The sequence below is a fragment of the Scyliorhinus canicula genome, chromosome 12 (assembly GCF_902713615.1).
Source record: "Scyliorhinus canicula chromosome 12, sScyCan1.1, whole genome shotgun sequence".
Lineage (NCBI taxonomy): Eukaryota > Metazoa > Chordata > Chondrichthyes > Carcharhiniformes > Scyliorhinidae > Scyliorhinus > Scyliorhinus canicula.
Genome location: NC_052157.1, coordinates 33,181,531 through 33,201,359, shown reverse-complemented (window position 1 = coordinate 33,201,359; position 19,829 = coordinate 33,181,531). Strand labels below are relative to the sequence as shown.

General features: G+C 48.4%; 1 protein-coding gene across 1 annotated transcript in view; it reads left to right on the top strand.

Moving 5' to 3' along the window:
- LOC119974370 (protein unc-13 homolog A-like) overlaps nt 1–19,829 on the top strand; it is a 237,256-nt gene that overhangs the window by 191,183 nt on the left and 26,244 nt on the right. Inside the window, exon 9 of the mRNA XM_038813159.1 lies at nt 8,926–9,048. Within this exon, the coding sequence (XP_038669087.1) occupies nt 8,926–9,048 (123 nt within the window). The remainder of the gene's footprint in view (nt 1–8,925; nt 9,049–19,829) is intronic.

Sequence of the window (19,829 nt, the reverse complement as noted above, 5' to 3'; positions counted from 1 at the left end):
GAATGCTTTGTCTTGTGACACCTGCAACTGTGACACCATGGGCAGCAGGGTAGCATAGTGGTTAGCACTATGGCTTCACAGTGCCAGGGTCCCAGGTTCAATTCCCGGCTTGGGTCACTGTCTGTGCGGAGTCTGCACCTTCTTTCCGAGTCTGCGTGGGTTTCCTCCGGGTGCTCCGGTTTCCACCCACAAGTCTCGAAAGATGTGCTGTTAGATAATTTGGACTTTCTGACCAGGCGCCGGAATGTGGCGACTAGGGTCCTTTTGCAGTAATTTCATTGCAGTGTTAATGACTTGTGACAATAAAGATTATTAAAAAAATCACTTCTTTTTTTTCTTAGCAATGCGTGTAGGGGTGGCAGCAAGGTGGCCAGGTTGGGGATCAATTTCCAATAATAATTGATGAGGCCGAGGGGTTGGTGCCCCTTTTATGGCCCTCACTTGTCCCCTTCAGGGTGCAGGCCATCTTTGTCGACACAGTAGCCTAGGTATGTCACCTTGCCAGCCTTTGTACACATGGGTTTGAATTCCATCCTCGTTGCCTGGGTAGTAATCTAGTTGATATGAAGATGAAGGTTTCACTAAATGTATTTTAAACTCAAAAGTAAAACCACACCCGCGGAATACAACACTGTTCCAGTCCGAAATTAAGAGAACTTCTGGTGCGAGTCTGGGACAGTGGGCAAAATTCTCCGACCCCACGCAGGGTCGGAGAATCGCCCGGGGCCGCCGAAAATCCCGCCCCCGCCGTGGCAGAAATTCTCCTCCACCCGGGAATTTGCGGGGGCGGGAATCACCCCACGCCGATCGGCGAGCCCCCTGCAGCGATTCTCCGGCCCGCGATGGGTCGAAGTCCCGCCACTGGAGGCCTATCCCACCGCTGAGGTTTGAACCACCTCTGGTGGTGGCGTGAGCGGGCCCCCGGGGTCCTGGGGGGGTGCGGGGCGATCGGACCCCAGGGGGTGCCCCCACGGTGGCCAGGCCCGCGATCAGGGCCCACCGATCGGCGGGCTGGCCAGTGCCGTGGGGGCACTCTTTTTCTTCCGCCGCCGCCACTGCCTCCACCATGGCGGAGGCGGAAGAGAATCCCCCAGCGCGCATGCGCCGGTGGTGACTGCCGCTGACGTCACCACCGGCGCATGCGCGAACCAGCGAAGGCCTTTCGGCCGGCGCCGGGCGGCGGGTGTCAAAGGCCGCTGGTGCCGGTTTTGGCGCCAGTCGGCGTGGTGCCAACCGCTCCGGCGTAGGCCTCCCCAAAGGTGTGGAATTCTCCGCACCTTTGGGGAGGCCCGACGCCGGAGTGGTTGGCGCAACTCCCGTACGCCGGGACCCCCTGCCCCGCCGGGTAGGGGAGAATCCCGCCCAGTATTTAAAGAGCTCGATAATCAGTCTCAGCTGGGGGGTCACCGCCTGTTACCATGGGAACTCGTACTCCACGGGCCCCACAGGGAGATTGATGAGTAATTCCTCGTGGTCTTCGTGAGGGTTATCACAATATTGGGTGAATTGATTATTGTACTTATTCATTATAACCATTGGACATAACTAAAACTAATTGTAAATAATTATTAAACCTAAACTTTTCTGCAGAACATGCCTGCTTTACTTAAATCATTTTAGTAGTTTATAAAGAGGGACTTTTTTTATTCATGGTGTGTGGGCATTTATTGCTGATCCTTTTTTCTAATTTCAAGTATACAATTCTTTTTTTTCTAATTAAGGGACAATTCAGCATGGCCAATCAACCTACCTTGCACATCTTTGAGTTGTGGGGGTCGGATCCACACAGACCACAGACATGGGGAGAATGTGCAAACTCCACACGGACAGTGACCCATGCAGGGAGCATGGCGAAAACCTGTTCAGTGTTGCTTGTTGGTACCCAGCACCCTTCAAAAGCATTAGGCGTCTATTCGCGGGACTCAATGTAAGGGAGATGTTGGGTACAGAGCCACCGTCTTCCCTTGCTGCCAGCCTCCCTCGCCACATTCCCCTCATTACCCCCCCCCATTGCCAACACTGGGATTCAGCAATAGTCCGAGGCCTTTGGTAGGTGTTATGCTGCCAGCAGCCACCACAATTGGCCCTGCCACCCATAGAGCTACTGACCTTTGATTGGCTCACCTTGTTTGCCTCCGTGCTCCTTGACCCTGGGGAAGGTCTGCTGCTGTCCAGGTGAGTGCCTGAGTGGCACTTAATTCAATGGGCCTTCCCTAAAAGAGGATGTGAGGCTCTCATTGCCTCTTCGGTTCTTCCGCGAGACTCTCGTCACCTCCATTAAATACTGCCTTGAATCTGCATTTAAATGTTGTTCTGACCGAATCTGCCAGACCTAAATTGGTGTGCCACTCTAAAAGACATGGAAATATATGATTACTGAAAATAGATTAGAAAGAAATGAAATTGTTTGGATATCGAAATGTAAAATGAGATCTTTTGATTGTGTTTTAGCTTTTTGTTACTTGACAATCTATAAATTTGTATGTGGATATTGAAGGGAATGTTTGAATTGGGGAGGGCATGGATAATAATATTAAACTCCAAGCTTTTGCTTTCATTGAATGTCTTTCATTTAACTATTATCATTTAATAGCAGAAAGTAAAATGTTGAAGACAGTTTTATGCTGTGGGCAGGAGAACTTAATTTGAGAAGAAAACGCAAATCACTTCAGTTGAAACTGGAAGTCGCTGTTGTTGTCTGCGCTTAATACTCTAGGGCAGGGGTGGGCAAACTACGGCCCGCGGGCCGCATGCAGCCCGCCAAAGGTCTTTATGCGGCCCACCAAGATCAAGTCATAAAAAATAAAAAAAATTTTTTTTTTTTTAAATTTTTTATATTTTTTTTATAAGGTTAATTGGGTTACTGGTATAGGGTGGATACGTTGACTTGAGTAGGGTGATCATTGCTCGGCACAACATCGAGGGCCGAAGGGCCTGTTCTGTGCTGTACTGTTCTATGTTCTATATGAGGCGCCCAGAATCATAACCGGGTGAAGCGCCATTTTTGAAAAGTAGAGAAAAAGAGGGCTAAAGGCAGGATGCCGCCGGGGGAAGCGCTGAGATATATGCCGCACGCTAATTGGTTACAACCGGGACTATTAATTAATATACTATGCGGCCCTTTAAAATTGTGAATTTCTGAATGTGGCCCTTGCACAGAAAAGTTTGCCCGCCCCTGCTCTAGGGCAACAAGTGTGCAAAGGTTTGCATGCCTTGGAAGATACCATCACTTGTAAGGAAACAGAGTATATTAAATCCACAGCCCGCAGCTGTCAAAAAGAGGATAGAAGAGTCAAAGCAAATTTTCAAGGTTAACTTGAAATGACACCATAATGAATATGATTTAACGTTCAGGGATCCAGGGAAAATGAAGCCAAATCTGACATAAAAGTGTGACTGAACCTGCCCTCTTTGGAATCAACAAAGCGTTACATCAGAGGAAAAGCATTATTGCAAAAAAGTAAACGAGTATACTAATGGCAGGTGGCTGACAATGGACTCGGATTATACTCACATCAAAATTATCACTGGAACAATCATCAAACTGCTGTCAGCTGCCCCAGCAACCTCAGACACATCCATATCTACTGTCACAGCTTCGAAGTCAGATCAACCTTCTTGAAAGTAAAACCCTTGGAAAGCGACGGGTCCTTTCGGAGTCCCTGGTCGTGCACTCAGATTATGTGTGGACCAATTGGCAGGCGTGTTCGCGGGCATCTTCAACCTCTCCCTATTCCATTCCAAAGTTCTCACCTGCTTCAAGAAGACTACCATCATACCGTTGCCAAAGAAGAACCAGTCAATGTGCCTCAACGACTACTATCCAGTGGCCTTGGCATCTATCATTTATGAAGTGCTTCGAGAGGTTGGTCATGAGATACATCAACTTTGTACTTCCAGAATGTCTTGATCCACTGCAATTCACATATCGTCACAACCAGTTCACAGCAGACGCCATCCCCCTAGCCCTATACTCATCCCTGGAGTATCTTGACAACAAGGACTCCTACATCAAACGCCTATTCATTGACTAAGCTCTGCCTTCAACATAATAATCCAGTTAACCTCATATCAAAACTCCAAAACCTAGGACGTAGCTCATCCTCCTGCAACTGGATACTCGACTTCCTGACCCAGAAACCACAATCAGTAAGGATAAACAATAACACCTCCTCCATGTTAGTCCTCAATACTGGGGTCCCGCAAGTTTGCTTATTTAGCCCCCTACGAGACACACACGACTGTGTGGCAAACTTTGGCACCAAGTTCATCAACAAGTTTGCTAATGACATCAGCGTATTGGTCAGATCTCGAACAACGTTGAGTCAGAATACAGGAGGGAGATGGGGAGCCTAGTGGCATGGTGTAATGACAACAATCTCTCTCTCAATGTCAGCAAAACTAAATAGCTGGTCATTGACTTCAGGAAACAAAGTGTCGTGCACACCCCTGTCTGCATTAATGGTGCTGAGGTGGAGATGGTTGACAGCTTCAAATTCCTAGGTGTGCACATCATCGACAATCTGTTCTGGTCCACCCATGTCGACACTATGACCAAGAAAGCACAACAGTGTAAATACATCCTCAGGAAATTTGGCATGTTCACATTGACTCTTAGCAATTTTTACAGATGCACCATAGAAGGCATCCTATCTGGGTGAATCACAGCCTGGTATAGCAACTGCCTGGCCCAAGACCGTAAGAAACTACAGAGCGTCATGAACACAGTCCAGCCCGTCTCACAAACCCGCCTCCCATCCATTGACTTCTTAAGGGGGAGGGGGAGCAACCAGAAGTTGTGGTTCACATAGGCACCAACGACATAGCTAAGAAAAGGGATGAGGATCTAAAAAGTGATTTTAGGGAGTTAGGTTGGAAGATAAAGAGCAGGACAAGCAGAGTAGTGATCTCAGGATTGCTACCGGTGCCACGTGCAAGTGATGCAAGGAACAGAGAGCGAGTGCAGCTGAACACATGACTACAAGGCTGGTGCAGGAGGGAAGGCTTCAGATAAGTGGATCATTGGGATACCTTCTGGGGAAGATGGGTCCTGTACATGAAGGACAGATTGCACCTAAACTGGAGGGGCACCAATATCCTGGGTGGGAGATTTGCGAGAGCTCTTTGGGAGGGTTTAAACTAGTTTGGTAGGGGAATGGGAGCCAGAGCTATGGATCAAAGGATAGGGCAGCTGTTGAACAGGTAGAAATACTATGCAGTGAATCTGTGAGGAAGGATAGACAGTTGATAGGGCAAAGTTGCACTCAGTGGAATGGGTTAAAGTGTGTCTGTTTCAATGCAAGGAGTGTCAGGAATAAAGGAGATGAAGTTAGAGCATGGATCAGTACTTGGAACTACAATGTTGTGGCCATTCCGGAGATAGGGATTTCACAGGAGCAGGAATGGTTGTTAGATGTTCCGGGGTTTAGATGTTTTCAGAAGAATAGGGAGGGAGGTAAAAGAGGAGGGGGGGGGAGTGGCACTGTTAATTAGGGAGTGCAACACAGCGACAGAAAGTTGGGGGGCATGGGATACAGGGAAATTTGGCTGTCTGGGTACAGAATTGGCTGGCCGAAAGAAGACAGCGAGTGGTGGTAGATGGGAAGTATTCCGCCTGGAGGTTGGTGACCAGTGGTGTCCCGCAGGGATCTGTTCTGGTACCTCTGCTCTTGTGGTTTTTATAAATGACTTGGATGAGGAAGTGGAAGGGTGGGTTAGTAAGTTTGTCAATGACACGAAGGTTGGGGGAGTCAGTATGGGTGGAAGTCAGAAACAAGAAAGGGCCAGTCACTTTATTGGGAGTTTTCTATAGACCCCCCAATAGCAGCAGAGAGATAGAGGAAAAGATTGGGCGGCAGATCTTGGAAAGGTGCAGAAGTAACAGAGTTGTTGTCATGGGTGACTTCAAATTCCCCAATATTTACTGGAACCTCCTTACTGCAAATGGTTTGGATGGTGCAGATTTTGTCAGGTGTGTACAGGAAGGATTCCTGACTCAATATGTAGATAGGCCGACTAGGGGGGAGGCCATATTGGGCTTGGTGCTTGGCAACGAACTAGGCCAGGTGTCAGATGTCTCGGTGGGAGAGCATTTCGGTGACAGTGACCACAACTCCTTGACCTTTACCATAGTCATGGAGAGGGATAGGAACAGACTGTATGGGAAGGTATTTAATTGGGGGAGGGGAAATTATACTGTTATTAGACAGGAGCTGAGCAGCATAAAGTGGGAACAATTGTTCTTGGAGAAATGCACAACAGTAATCTGCGGGTTGTTTAAGGAGCACTTGCTGCGAGTGCTAGATAGTTTTGTCCCACTGAGACGAGGAAGGAATAGTAAGGTGAAGGAGCCATGGATGACAAGAGAAGTGGAGCTTCTACTCAAGAGGAAGAAGGAACCTTAGGTAAGGTTGAGGAAGCAAGGATCTGGCATGGCTCCAGAGGGTTACAAGGTAGCCAGGAAGGAACTCAAAAATGGACTTTGAGAGTGACAAGGGTGCATGAAAAAGCCCTGGCAGGAAGGATTAGGGAAAACCCCAAGGCATTCTACACTTATTTGAGAAATAAGAGGATGATCAGAGTGAGAGTAGGGCCGATCAGGGATAGTGGAGGGAACTTGTAACTAGAGTCTGAGGAGATGGGGAGGCCCTAAATGAATATTTTTCTTCAGTATTCACGAGAGAGGGGGACCTTGTTGCTCATGAGAACAGTGTGAACCAGGTTAATAGACTCAAACAGGTTAATATTAAGAAGGAGGATGTGCTGGAAATTTTGAAAAGCATCAGGATAGATAAATCCCCTGGGCCTGACGGGATATACCCAAGGTTACTGTGGGAAGTGAGGGAGGAGATTGCTGCGCCATTGGCAATGATCTTTGCGTCCTCACTCTCCACTGGAGTAGTACCGGATGATTAAAGGGAGGCGAATGTTGTTCCCCTGTTCAAGAAAGGGAATAGGGAAATCCCTGGGAATTACAGACCCATCAGTCTTACGTCTGTGATGAGCAAAATATTGGAAAAGCTTCTGAGAGATAGGATTTGTGATTATTTAGAAAATTATAGTTTGATTAAAGATAGTCAGCATGGTATTGTGAGGGGCAGGTCATGCCTCACAAGCCTAATTGAATTATTTGAGAATGTGACGAGACACATTGATGAAGGTCGGGCAGTGGATGTGGTGTATATGGATTTCAGTAAGGCACTTGATAAGGTTCCCCATGGTAGCCTCATTCAGAAAGTTGGGGGGCATGGGATACAGGGAAATTTGGCTGTCTGGATACAGAATTGGCTGGCCGAAAGAAGACAGCGAGTGGTGGTAGATGGGAAGTATTCCGCCTGGAGGTTGGTGACCAGTGGTGTCCCGCAGGGATCTGTTCTTGGACCTCTGCTCTTGTGGTTTTTATAAATGACTTGGATGAGGAAGTGGAAGGGTGGGTTAGTAAGTTTGTCGATGACACGAAGGTTGGGGGAGTTGTAGATAGTGTTGAGGGCTGTTACAGGTTACAACAGGACATTGACAGGATGCAGAGCTGGGCTGAGAAGTGGCAGATGGAGTTCAACCTAGATAAATGTGAAGTGATTCATTTTGGAAGGTCAAATTTGAAAGCTGAATACAGAGTTAAAGGCAGGATTCTTGCAAGTGTGGAGGAATAGAGGGATCTTGGGGTCCACATACATAGATCCCTCAAAGTTGCCACCCAGGTTGATAGGATTGTTAAGACGGCATATGGTGTGTTGGCTTTCATTAACAGGGGGATTGAGTCTAAGAGCCGCGTGGTTTTGCTGCAACTTTATAAAACCCGAGTTAGACCACACTTGGAATATTGTGTCCAGTTCTGGTCGCGTCATTATAGGAAGGATGTGGATGCTTTGGAGAGGGTACAGAGGAGATTTACCAGTATGCTGCCTGGAATGGAGGGCATATCTTATGAAGAAAGATTGAGGGAGCTAGGGCTTTTCTCACTGGAGCGAAGAAGGAAGAGAGGTGACTTGATAGACGTGTACAAGGTGATAAGAGGCATGGATAGAGTGTATATCCAGAGACTTTTCCCCAGGGTGGAAATGGCTGTCATGAGGTGACATAATTTTAAGGTGATTGGAGGAAGGTATATGGAAGGTGTCTGAGGTAGGTTCTTTACGCAGATAGTGGTGGGTGCGTGGAATGCACTGCCAGCAGAGGTGGTGGCATCTGAGTCGTTAGGCACATTTAAGCGACTCTTGGACAGACACATGGACAGCAGTAAATTGAAGGGGTCTAGGTTAGGTTGACCTTCCATTAGGATAAATGGTCGGCACAACATCGTGGGCCGAAGGGCCTGTACTGTGCTGTTACGTTCTTTGTTCTATGTTCTATCTCTTGCTGTCTTGGGAAATTGGGCAGCATAATCAAAGACCCCTCTCACCCTGGTCATTCTCTTTCCAACCTCTTCCTTCGGGCAGGAGGTACAAAAGTCGGAGAACACGCACTAACAGATTCAAAAACAGCTTCTTTCCCATTGTTACCGGACTCCTGAATGACCCTTTTACGGACTGAATTGATCTCCTCACACATTTTCTCTACTGAGTTGTACTACACTCTATATGCTCACCTGATGCCTGTACCAATGTATTTACATTGTGTATTTATGTATGTCCTATGTTTTTTCATGTATGGAACGATCTGTGTGGACTATATGCAGAACAATACTTTTCACTGTACCTCAGTACATGTGACAATAAATCAATTCAATTCAATTCAGTGTTGAAATCACTATGTCAACCAGTCCATTAATTGCTGTGCTCTTTTGCCAAAGATTACTAAATTAAACTTGTCTTAAACAAAGAACTGCTCCATATGTTAACCAGCTCTATTTTAGTGGAAGATCAGATCTGGTATTTTAATCTGGTTTTTTTTACCATTATATTGATCTTGTATTTTTATTAACAGAAAGCAAGGTGGCGAAAACCCTTTTGACAGCAAAAGCGATTTAGAATCATTCTCAAGTCGCAGCCAATTATCTAGTCAACAGCATTCACTGGAAAGTAAACCTTCATTTGAATTAACTAATAGGTGAGTTGGCTCAACCTTTATACATATTCAAAGCCTTATTTTTATGTTGTGCACTGTAATGCACCATAAGCATTAAAAGGTTGGAATTTTTGGTCAATCAAAGCAACGTGCCTTAATTTCATTTGCCGCTTGCGATTGGGGATCTCTCAGGTCTAGCAACAGAGATGCCATCAGCCAGGCTAAGCAGCCAATCCTATTGAAGTCTTCTCACAAGCAGCATTCCGGGAAGTAGCAAACAGGCTTTATCATTTACTTTTCATGATTTTATAGAAAGTAATAATGATTGGGACGTGGAGTCAGTTGTGGACTTGTACTTTGTGCGACCCCGCACTCACCTTCATTCCCCATGAAGCCAAGCCTGTCCCCCCTGATGATGTCATGCCCCAGACCCCGCCCACTCTCGCCCCACAGCACATAAAGAAGCCACAAATATACACAGATTTATCACTACTTAACTGCTGTAGTGCTTTTGAACAGTGGCATTGCGGTTAGCACTGCTGCCTCACAACATCAGGGACCTGGGTTAAGTTCTGGCCTTGGGTAACTGTGTGTGGACTTTGCACATTCTCCTTGGGTGCGATTCTCCGCCCCCCACGACGGGTCGGAGAATAGCGGGAGGGCCTTCCCGACATTTTTCCCGACCTCCCGCTATTCTCCCCCCCCCCCACGCCCGCCCCCCGACACGAATCGCTGCTCGCCGTTTTTTTTACGGCGAGCAGCGATTCTCCCCTAGCCGATGGGCCGAATTCCCAGGCCTTTACGGCCGTTTTCACGAACGGCAACACACCTGCTCTCACCGATCGTGAAAACGGCCGCAAAGTGCCGTTCTGGGGAACCATGGCACCGATTGGCACGGTCGCACCACGGCCGTGCGAAGGATGGCATGGGCCCACGATCGGTGCCCACCGATCGCGGGCAGCGGGTCCGAACCCCGCGCACTCTCTGTTCCTCCGCCGCCCCGCTGGATCAGTCCGCGGGGGCGGCTGAGGGGCATACCGGCCCGCGCATGCGCTGGTTTCACGCATACGTGGGATGACGTCATCCGCGCATGTGCGGGTTGGAGCCGTCCAATCCGCGCATGCGCGGCTGATGTCATCGTGCGCGTCAGCCGCCGTTAACTTTGGCGCGCGGGCTTAGCAAATTTCGCTAAGCCTGCGAAGCCGAGATTCACGGGGCCCCGCTGCTAGCCCCGACCGGGGAGCAGAATCGGGTCCCGGGAGGGGGCGCGGAGGCTGCCGGGAAACACGGCCGGTTTCACGGCAGCCTTCACGACGCTCCGCATTTGCGGAGAATTGCGCCCCTTATGTCTGTCTGGGTTTCTTCCAGATTTCTCGGTTTCCTCCCACAGTCCAAAGATGTACAGGTCAGGTGGTTGACCAGGTTTAATTGCCCCTTAGGGCTGGATTTAATTAATTGGGAATAAAGTCCCACAGCGAGCGCGTTTAGCCTCGTGTTTCCCGGGGCTCGCAGTGCCATGAAACACAAGGCTATTCAACACTCAGGTTTGATAAGGGGCCTCAATGGGGAACACGTGGCCGAAGCATCTATATAGCCCCGTTTTGCACATTAAAGAGCTCCGCTTGCCAGAACTCTTCAGTATATCGAGAGATCGGTATGTTCCCAAAGCGACCCTTAGCCCCAACACACTATGGGAGTGTCCATTCCCCCTCCCCCCAGGCACAACCCGCTAACACCCATGCTGGGAAACCCTGGCCAGATCCCACCTGTGCAAACAATGCAAGCGTGGTACCCTGGAAGTGCCAACCTGGCACCTTGGCAGTGCCAGGCTGACACCAAAGTGGCACTGCCAGGGTGCTCTTTTGGGACCAGCATTGCAAGGGTGCCACCATGCCCAAAAGGCATGCACCTGGGGGCCTCCGATCCCTGGGGAGACTTCCACAAGTGCCATTCTGTCTGGTCCATGCTTATTGAGAGCAGTACTGAATGGTGCTCACCGGAGATCTCCGAGGCGAGGGAAATTGATCCCACGCCTCGGGTGAATCAGGAATCTGCATAATAAATTGAGACTAGCTGTCTTGCTTTAATGTGCAGATTTGCTAAAAAGTCATATTGTGATGTCTCGCAAGATGCAGTTATATCTTGCGAGGCATTGTGAGCGCGGTGGATCTTGGGAGCAGGGTCTCCCTGCTTTTATCAGCCATGTTGCGCCACAGTGAGTTGCTTTTCGGAAAAACGCACCCTTAATGTCCAAAGATGTGCAGATTAGGTGGGGTTGCAGGGATGGGGCAGGGGAGTGGGCCTAAGTGGGGGAGCACTTTCGGAAGTCGGTGCAGACTTGAATGGCCGGATAGCTTCTTGCTGCACTGTAGGCCTGCTTTGTGAACAACACACCTGTGTGAATAATTGCTGAATTAAAATGCATGCTTATCTCTTGTCAGAATGATGGTAAAGATAGTTAATATTGCGATGTGTGTCTTGAGGCGAGCAAATAAAGAAATGCTGATGAGCAATGAGATGGAAGAATCTGCATTTTGGACAGCGAGATTGCTAGTGTCGCTTCAGGTTAACTGACCTTTCTTGATTTTAATGAGTTTTTTTGAAAGAGCAGGCTTTTTTTTTTTGCCCTCCTCAGCCCTGGGGGGTCGGGTTGCTCCTGCGCCATCGCTGCTCGACGATGGCTACCCTGAATCCCGACCGGCAGGCTGGCTCATTCACCACCACCTGAGTGGCTTTTTTCTGGCTAATTCATCCAACTCCGGCAGTTCCTCGCACCTCACCTTGACGACCTTGCCTTGCTGCTGGCTGCCTGACTTTGGCCTGCCCAGTCCTCCTCAATCCTGGCCTGGGGGTCGAGGCGCCACTGCTCCCCTCGACGATGGCTTGCTTCTGAGTCCTGACAGGCTGGATGGCACTCCACCTCCATCCCTTGGGGTTTTTTTTGGCCAATTCGCAACGTTAGTTAAGCAGACACAAGAGATCTTCGCCTTAGCTGCCACCTCTCTCCCTCTAAGTCACCTCAATCTTCACCAGTGTTTTTCCACTCTTTGGGGACTCAACCAACTAGAGCCTGATATCACTCTGCATTGACTGCTGATCGGTTCAAATGAGCATCGGCAAATGCAGAGCTATCAAGCTCTGATTGGTGCCCACAAGCACTGGCTGGCACAGGGCCCCCAATTGGTTGAGGAGGTTAATATAGAAACTAAAATATCATAAATTTAAAAAGAATGTTTTTAGTATTTCAGAATTATATAATTTGTATAATTTTGAAGATGGAATGGAAAAATTTGACATTCCATAAATATTAATTTCTTTTCTCCGGGCCAGCAAGATTGTTCAGCAATAACTATGACTGAGAATGCCTTATAAAAACCATTAAACAGGCATAGGTTTTTAAAGGTTTAACAGTGAAAATAATTGTGCAAAAAGTGGAAATTCACTTCAGTTCGGTTTTTTCTTATTGATTTTTATCTGCAAAGTCTTCAATAGTGCTCTGTGTGGCCGAGTAGGAAATTTCTGATGGCAGCTTTTGGATTTCCATATTTAAATGCAGAAGCCAAAAGTTGCTCAAGTTACACAGAATAATGGTGATGAATACTAATAGTTTCGGGCGGGTTTGACGCCAGCGCGCCCCTTCCCGACCGGGAACCGATCCTGGTCCCCGGTCGGGGCTAGCAGCCCGACGCCGTAGGCTCCGGCATGACGGGCTTAACGAATATCGTTAAGCCCGCTTGCCGGAGTTAGCGCCGGCTGACGCGTCATATGACGTCAGCCGCGCATGCGCGGATTGGAAGACTCCAACCCGCGCATGCGCGGATGACGTCATCGCGTATTTGCGCGAAACCCGCGCATGCGCGGGCCGGGTTGCCCCTCAGCCGCCCCGCGAATGGATACTGCGGGGCGGCGGAAGGAGAAAGAGTGCGCGGGCATCGGGCCCGCTGCCCGCGATCGGTGCCCACCGATCGCGGGCCCATGGCACCCTTGGCACGGCCGTGGTACTGCCGTGCCAATCGGTGCCATGGTTATGAAAAGCGAGTTTGTGACGCCGTTTTTACGAACGGCCAGACCAGGTGTGTTTGCCGTTCGTAAAAACGGCGTAAAGGGCTGGGACTTCGGCCCATCGAACAGCTGTGAATCGCTGCCGGCCGTAAAAAAACGGCGGCAGCGATTCGGGTCGGGAGTTGGGCGGGGGGGTGGGGGAGAATAGCGGGAGGGCGGGAAAAATGTCGGGAAGGCCCTCCCGCTATTCTCCGACCCTTCGTGGGGTCGGAGAATTTCGCCCAAATTTACTCTAATAATGCCGCAGAATAGCTCTTGTAACTTTGAACATTGTCATTGATTGCAGTGGTGTCTTGGCTTCAGATTGACTTGGTTACTGATCAACAATCATTTGGCCCAAAGCAAACATGCTTCTTTGAACAAAGTATGAGCAGTACTTTTGACAAGTTGCACTTTTTCCTTAAAAAAAAATAGCAACTTTTTATTCCATTAGACTAAGGAAAAAAATAGCAATTAGATTTTTCCTTCCCATTTAAGAGCTTTCTCTTAGAAATTCACATTGAACACATTCCCAATGATGGGCGTCAACAAATACATTGGGCGTGATTGGACGGCCTTGTCACAGTGACGCGTCGAGGCTGTTAAATCTCGTGAGAGACCTCTTGCGAGATTCGATGCTCGGAATGCCTCAGGAGATCTCGTGAGACATCGCGATCTGGATCTCATCCTCACTGGGCAAGATCTAGATTCAAATATTTAAGTGACCCATGAGACTTATTGAAACATGTGGCGCCCGATTCTCCCGAGGCCTGTGATCAAACGCCCGCACCTGGGAGACCTCGCCATGGCGCTGTTTCCAGCTGGTCCACACAAATGTGGACCAGGCGAAATTGCACCTCGGCGTGTCCCCCACGCCATCATAGGTCCCGGATGGTCAGGCTCTGGACAGGGTGGTACACTGCCTCTCCCACTGACAACTGGACACCTTGACACTGGAACCTTGGCAGTGTCACTCTGTGCCAGGTTGCTTGAGACAGGGATCGGGCCCGGGGGTGCCCTGCCCTGAGGAGGTGGGGTGAGGGGAGGGCGCGAGCACACCCCGAAGTGGTAAGTTGGGGCAGTGGTTGGGTCTAGAGGCTGCGGTGTGGTGTCCGAGATCGGGGCAGGAAATGAGGTAAGTGCGGCCTTGGTGGGGTGCTCCTCGTCGAGGCCAGAAAAAAACAACAGGGTCCCATTTGAAAGCGGAATCGTTCTCGCTGTCTAAAACGGGACTCTGTTTGTTGTGTGTTAAATCATGCCCATTCATTTCACCTCTGCATTAAATCTGAATGTTTCATTCAGAAGCAGGAACAAGAGGTTTGAATAGCTCAATGTTTATTGTTTAAGCTCACTGTACTGTGGCAATCTTTTGCTTCGTGACACTGTCTAGTAAACGGCTTTTTGATACTTAAAGTAATAATCTCTGCAGAGCTAGTACCTTCACCCTAACGCCCTGTACATGCCGGTCCCCAGGGTCACACAGATTGTGGATGTGACACAGTGATGGCAGGTATTATGAGGGGGAAATGAAAACAACCTCTACTGCTGTTGCTCTTTAGAAAATGTAATTTGTGTCAGGAATAGTAGAATTCCACTCATTCCAGATGGAAAATCTGACTGGTATGTGTGAATTTTATAAATCCATATTCTGAGTTGATGTACAACATCCTTTATTCTTCCATGGGATGTGGGCGTCACTGGCAAGGCCAGAATTTGTTGCCCTCCCTTAATTGCCCTTGAACTGAGTGGCTTGCTGGGCCATTTCAGAGGGCAGTTGAGAGTCACCCACATTGCGGTAGGTCCTGTGTGCTGTGGGCGTTACTGGGAATTACCTACAACCCAGGCAAGGGTGGCAGATGTCCTTCCCTGAAGGGCATTAGTGAACCCAGTGGTTTTTTGTGACAATTATTAGACTTTTAATTTCAGATTTTATTGAATTCCAAGTCCACCGTCTCCCTTGGTCGGATTCAAACCCGAGTGCCCAGAGCATTATCCTGGATCTCTAGATTATCAGGATAGTGACGATATCGCTATGCCACCACCTCCCCATCAAATGCATGAGATGAACTTCAGGAAACTTTCTGATGTACAATTATATGTAGAATAATTCTTTTGGCCATAATCAATATAGGAAGAAGTTTTTTTTAAACTTTTGTGGCACATATGAAGTTCTAGTTCCAGACAGTGCAGTGACACTCCTGCAGCCATGAATTGAACCATCTGACTGTTTTCAATGTAAAGTGTTTGCTAGAGCAGTGCATGTCTAGATGCCGACTTGCTGATGCATTTGGAGAAATGGTTATGAGAGCTTGAAAACTTTTATATTAACTCTGTTTAATATGTTATCCTTTTGCCTTTCCTTCTGTATGCAAGTGTTTCAGATTTAACCTGCAGCCAGTATAGTGGATTTGCTGTTTCAGTTCTTTCTTGCATAATGATTATATAAAGTATCAGCAATCTAAAAAATCAGAGCAAGAGGGGGATGAAGTGTGTGTGTGTGTGCATGTGTACCTGCGTGTGTGTGCCTGTGTGCATGCGTGTGTGTGTACCTGCGTTTGTGTGGTTGTCAAAAGTATCAGTGCAGTTGTAGATTCCGTGTTACAATGAGGTTCATTATATTATTTTTAACTTTCTTAATCATTCACATGATATGAGTGGTCCGGCAAGGCCAGCATTTGTTGCCATGCCTAATTTCCCTTGTGAATGTGGTGATGAGCCACTGCCTTGAATTGCTGCAGTCCATATGTGCGGGTACACCCACAAGGCTGTTAGTTTTAAGGGGCGGGATTCTCTGACCCCCTGCCGGTGGCCTGGCCCCCACGGTAGCCTGGCCCGTGATCAGGGCCCACCGATCCGTGGGTGGGCCTGTGCTGTGTGGGCGTTCTTTCCCACCGCGACGGTCGCTGTAATGGTCAGCCATGGCCGGCGCGGAGAAGAACCTCTTGGCGCATGCTGGCGCTCCCACGCATGCACCGGCCAGTGGAGGCCCTTCGGCGCCAACCCCGCCGGCGCCGGCCTCACCCCTGAAGGTGCGGAAGATTCCGCATATTCCGGGCGGCCGGATGCCGGAGTAGTTCACGCCACTCCTCACCGCCATTACGCCCCGCCCCGCCGGATAGCGGAGAATCCCGGCCCTAGTTTTTTGACCCAGCGACAGTGGAAGAATGATGATATACTTCAAAATCAGGATAGTATGTGTCTTGGTGGTTAAATTGCAGGTGGTGGTGTTTCCACGTATCCCTGTTCCTTGACCTTCTAGCTGATGGAAGTCACGTGTTTTGAAAGTGCTTTTAAAGGTGCCTTGACAAGTCACTTCAGTGCATCTTGTAAATGGTGCACACTGTTGACACAGTGCACTGAGGGTAGAGGGACTGATCATTTAATTTGTTGAATGGAGGTCATTGATGAAACTGAAGGTATTTGGCCTTAGAACACTACCCAGAGGACCCACTCCAAGGCTGTACTGGGGCTGAGATGGCTGGCCTCCAACAACCACAACCATATCCCTACAACTCCAACCAGTGGATAGTTTTTCCCAATTGCGGTTGACTGAAATTTTACTAGGGCTCCTTAATGCCACACTCAGTCAAATGCGGCCACGATGTCAAGGCAACCACTCTCATCTCACCTCTTGAATTCAGCATTTTTGTCTATGTTTGAACCAAGGCTGTAATGAGGTCTGGAGTTGAGTGGCCTGTTGGAACTAAGGAAGCTGAGTTTGGTGAATAAGTTATTGCTGAGTAAGTGCCACTTGATAACATTGTCATAGATATCTTCTGAAAAATGAAATGAAATGAAAATCGCTTATTGTCACAAGTAGGCTTCAAAAATGAAGTTACTGTGAAAAGCCCCTAGTCGCCACATTCCAGCACCTGTTTGGGGAGGCTGGTACAGGAATTGAACCGTGCTGCTGGCCTGCCTTGGTCTGCTTTCAAAGCCAGCGATTTAGCCCAGTGTGCTAAACCAGCCCATATCACTTAACTGAAGATTAATAGTCGACAGATGGGGCCTCAATTGGCTGGTTTGGATTTGTTCTGATTTTTGTGGACAGGATATACCTGGGAAATCTTCCACACCGTCTGGTAGATGCCAGTGCTGCAGCTGCTGTCATTGAAGTTTGTAAATTGACTTGGAGCCTGACATTTACAAGCGCTTCGCAATTGGCAATAGACTTTAACTGACTGTCAGTGTCACCTATTTACAGCAACTCATCAGTTATGATTGAAAGGGCACTCTCGTCTCAGAGTTTGAATGTTGTGAGTTCAAGTTCCAATTGTTCCGATCCCAATGGATGTTATAATTGCATGGGAAGATCCCAGAATGGATCCCTGGCTCAAAAGACCATAACTTTTATGTATTTTTAATAAACGTGAAGGAAAACAATCACAGGACTGCTAATTATTTTTAACCACAGGAAAAATACAGTTATTAAACATGAAAAAATTTGATTACAAGAACATAAAACAATAAGATATAGGAGCAGAATTAGGCCATTCAGCCCACCGAATCTGCTCCACCATTCAATCATGCCTGATATTTTTCTAATTCCCATTCTCCTACCTTCTCCCCACAACCCCTGATCCTCTTATTGATCAAGAACCTATCTATCTTTGTCTTAAAGACACTCAGTGATTATGATAAAATACTCCTTCACCCCCCTCTTGTTTTAACAATTACACACAGGTTATAGGATTAACACGGATTACAAAGTACATCTTAATCAACAGTGGTCTCATTGACACAAAGTCCCCTTTCAGTACACAAGATGACTGTGGTCAAATACACAGACTCAGCTCTGGTCCCAAGTTAGTGTTTGTGGATTTTTGTTCAGAATACCTCGAGATGATTGTTACATGAGAGTTTCCAAATTCCCTTCCCAAAAACATGCTTTAAAATTTTCCTTCATAATAACACTTTCCCTTGGCAGTTTGTATTCCAAAATCCAGACCAGGGGCGGGATTCTCTCCTACCCGGCGGGACGGGGGGTCCCGGCGTAGGGGAGTGGCGCCAACCACTCCGGGGTTGGGCCTCCCCAAGGTGCGGAATTCTCCGCACTTTTGGGGGCTAGGCCCGCGCCGGAGCGGGTGGCACCACGCCGACTGGCTTAAAAACCGGTGCCAGCGGCCTTTCAGGCCCGCCGCCCGGCAGCGGGGTTGGCCGAAAGGCTTTTGCCGGTTCGTGCATGCGCCGGCGGTGACGTCAGCAGCCAGCTGCCGCTAACGTCACCACCGGCACATGCGCGCTGTGGGTTTCTCTTCCGCTTCCGCCATGGCGGAGGCCGTGGCGGCGGCGGAGGAAAAGAGTGCCCCCAGGGCACTGGTCCGCCCCCTGATAGGGTGCCCCGATCGCGGGCCTGGCCACCATGGGGGCACCTCCCGGGGTCCGATCGCCCCGCGCCCCCCCCCCCCCCCCCCCCCCAGGACCCCGGGGGCCCGGTCGCGCCGCCGATCCCGCCGCCACCAGAGGTGGTTCAAACATCGGCGGCGGGAGTGGCCTCCCAGCGGCGGGACTTTGGCCCATCGCGGGCCGGAGAATCGCCGCAGGGGCCTCGCCGATCGGAGTGGCGAGCTTCCCGCCCCCGCCAATTCCCGGGTGGCGGAGAATCTCTGCCACGGCGGGGGCAGGATTTTCGGCGCCCCCAGGCGATTCTCCGACCCTGCTGACAATTACTTTAACTCTCGATTCCCAGACTATTAAAATGGAATCAGACATTTGAGTTACCTTTGAAAGCTGCTGTCAAAATTTAAATCTGGTGACTGCAATTGTCTCTTTAACTCAGAGCACTTTGCTTACTTTTCCTTGAATTGGTCTGAACCATACCTTGGTCTCTGTTCTCTTATGTTCAGATTTCTTGGACACTTCTCTTCATTTCTGCAGTTTCCTTTGCTAGCTGTACTTTAGATTTCTGGCCATTACTTCATAGTTTGACTTTTTTTCCTGCAAGAATGAGGGAGATGTTTTCTCTTTAGTATTTTAAAACTAACAGCTGAGCTGTGAGAGCTGCCTTCTCTCCCACTATCTATTTCCAACTGCAATAAAATTAGCTAAACCAAAACTCAAATGCTTCTCTACCTTACCAGGCCCCATTTGCTAATCAAAGTGCTGGTTTATTTATTCTTCATTCCGTAATCCTGTCTAAGCACAATAGAAACACAGCTAGAACTTAACTGAGCCCCACATATATGAACACCTTTATCCAGCATAAATGTAACTACATCTGCAGGTTTAATTACTTACAAACCAAATTTCTGTCCAAAATGATAACATTTCTGTTAGGAAATCCAATTTTTCTTTGAATGGCACACTCTCACTGAAGTGTAGTACAGTCGTTGGAAGCCAACTATGTAATGCAACATAAGGTTGAATGAGTAGTGACAGTCTCCCTGATACCTTGCGACTATCTCGTGCAGAATGTGCTTCTCACGGGACTGTGCCCTGCTCTGCTCCCTTCAATTATCTGTTAATTGCTCAGAAGTCATGAGCAAGATGGCATAATTTGTTTTTCAAAAAACCGATGCTGATACTTATCTTCTGTTACAATACCTGTTTGCTGGATTGACTTTTAAATATAGGCACTATTACCCTCTATTTCATTTTTTTTTTAAATTTTAAAGTGGAAATTTCATTTTAATTTTTCATTTAAAAAATGCTTTGTTGAGAAGAACATTGCTGCCCAGATGAGCTGCCATGTTCACCTCTCCTCCCATAATATCTGCAGTCACATCGCATATCTGTGTCCGTGTGTCCTGCTCATCCTGGGATGTTGCTCCTGCTTGTCACGA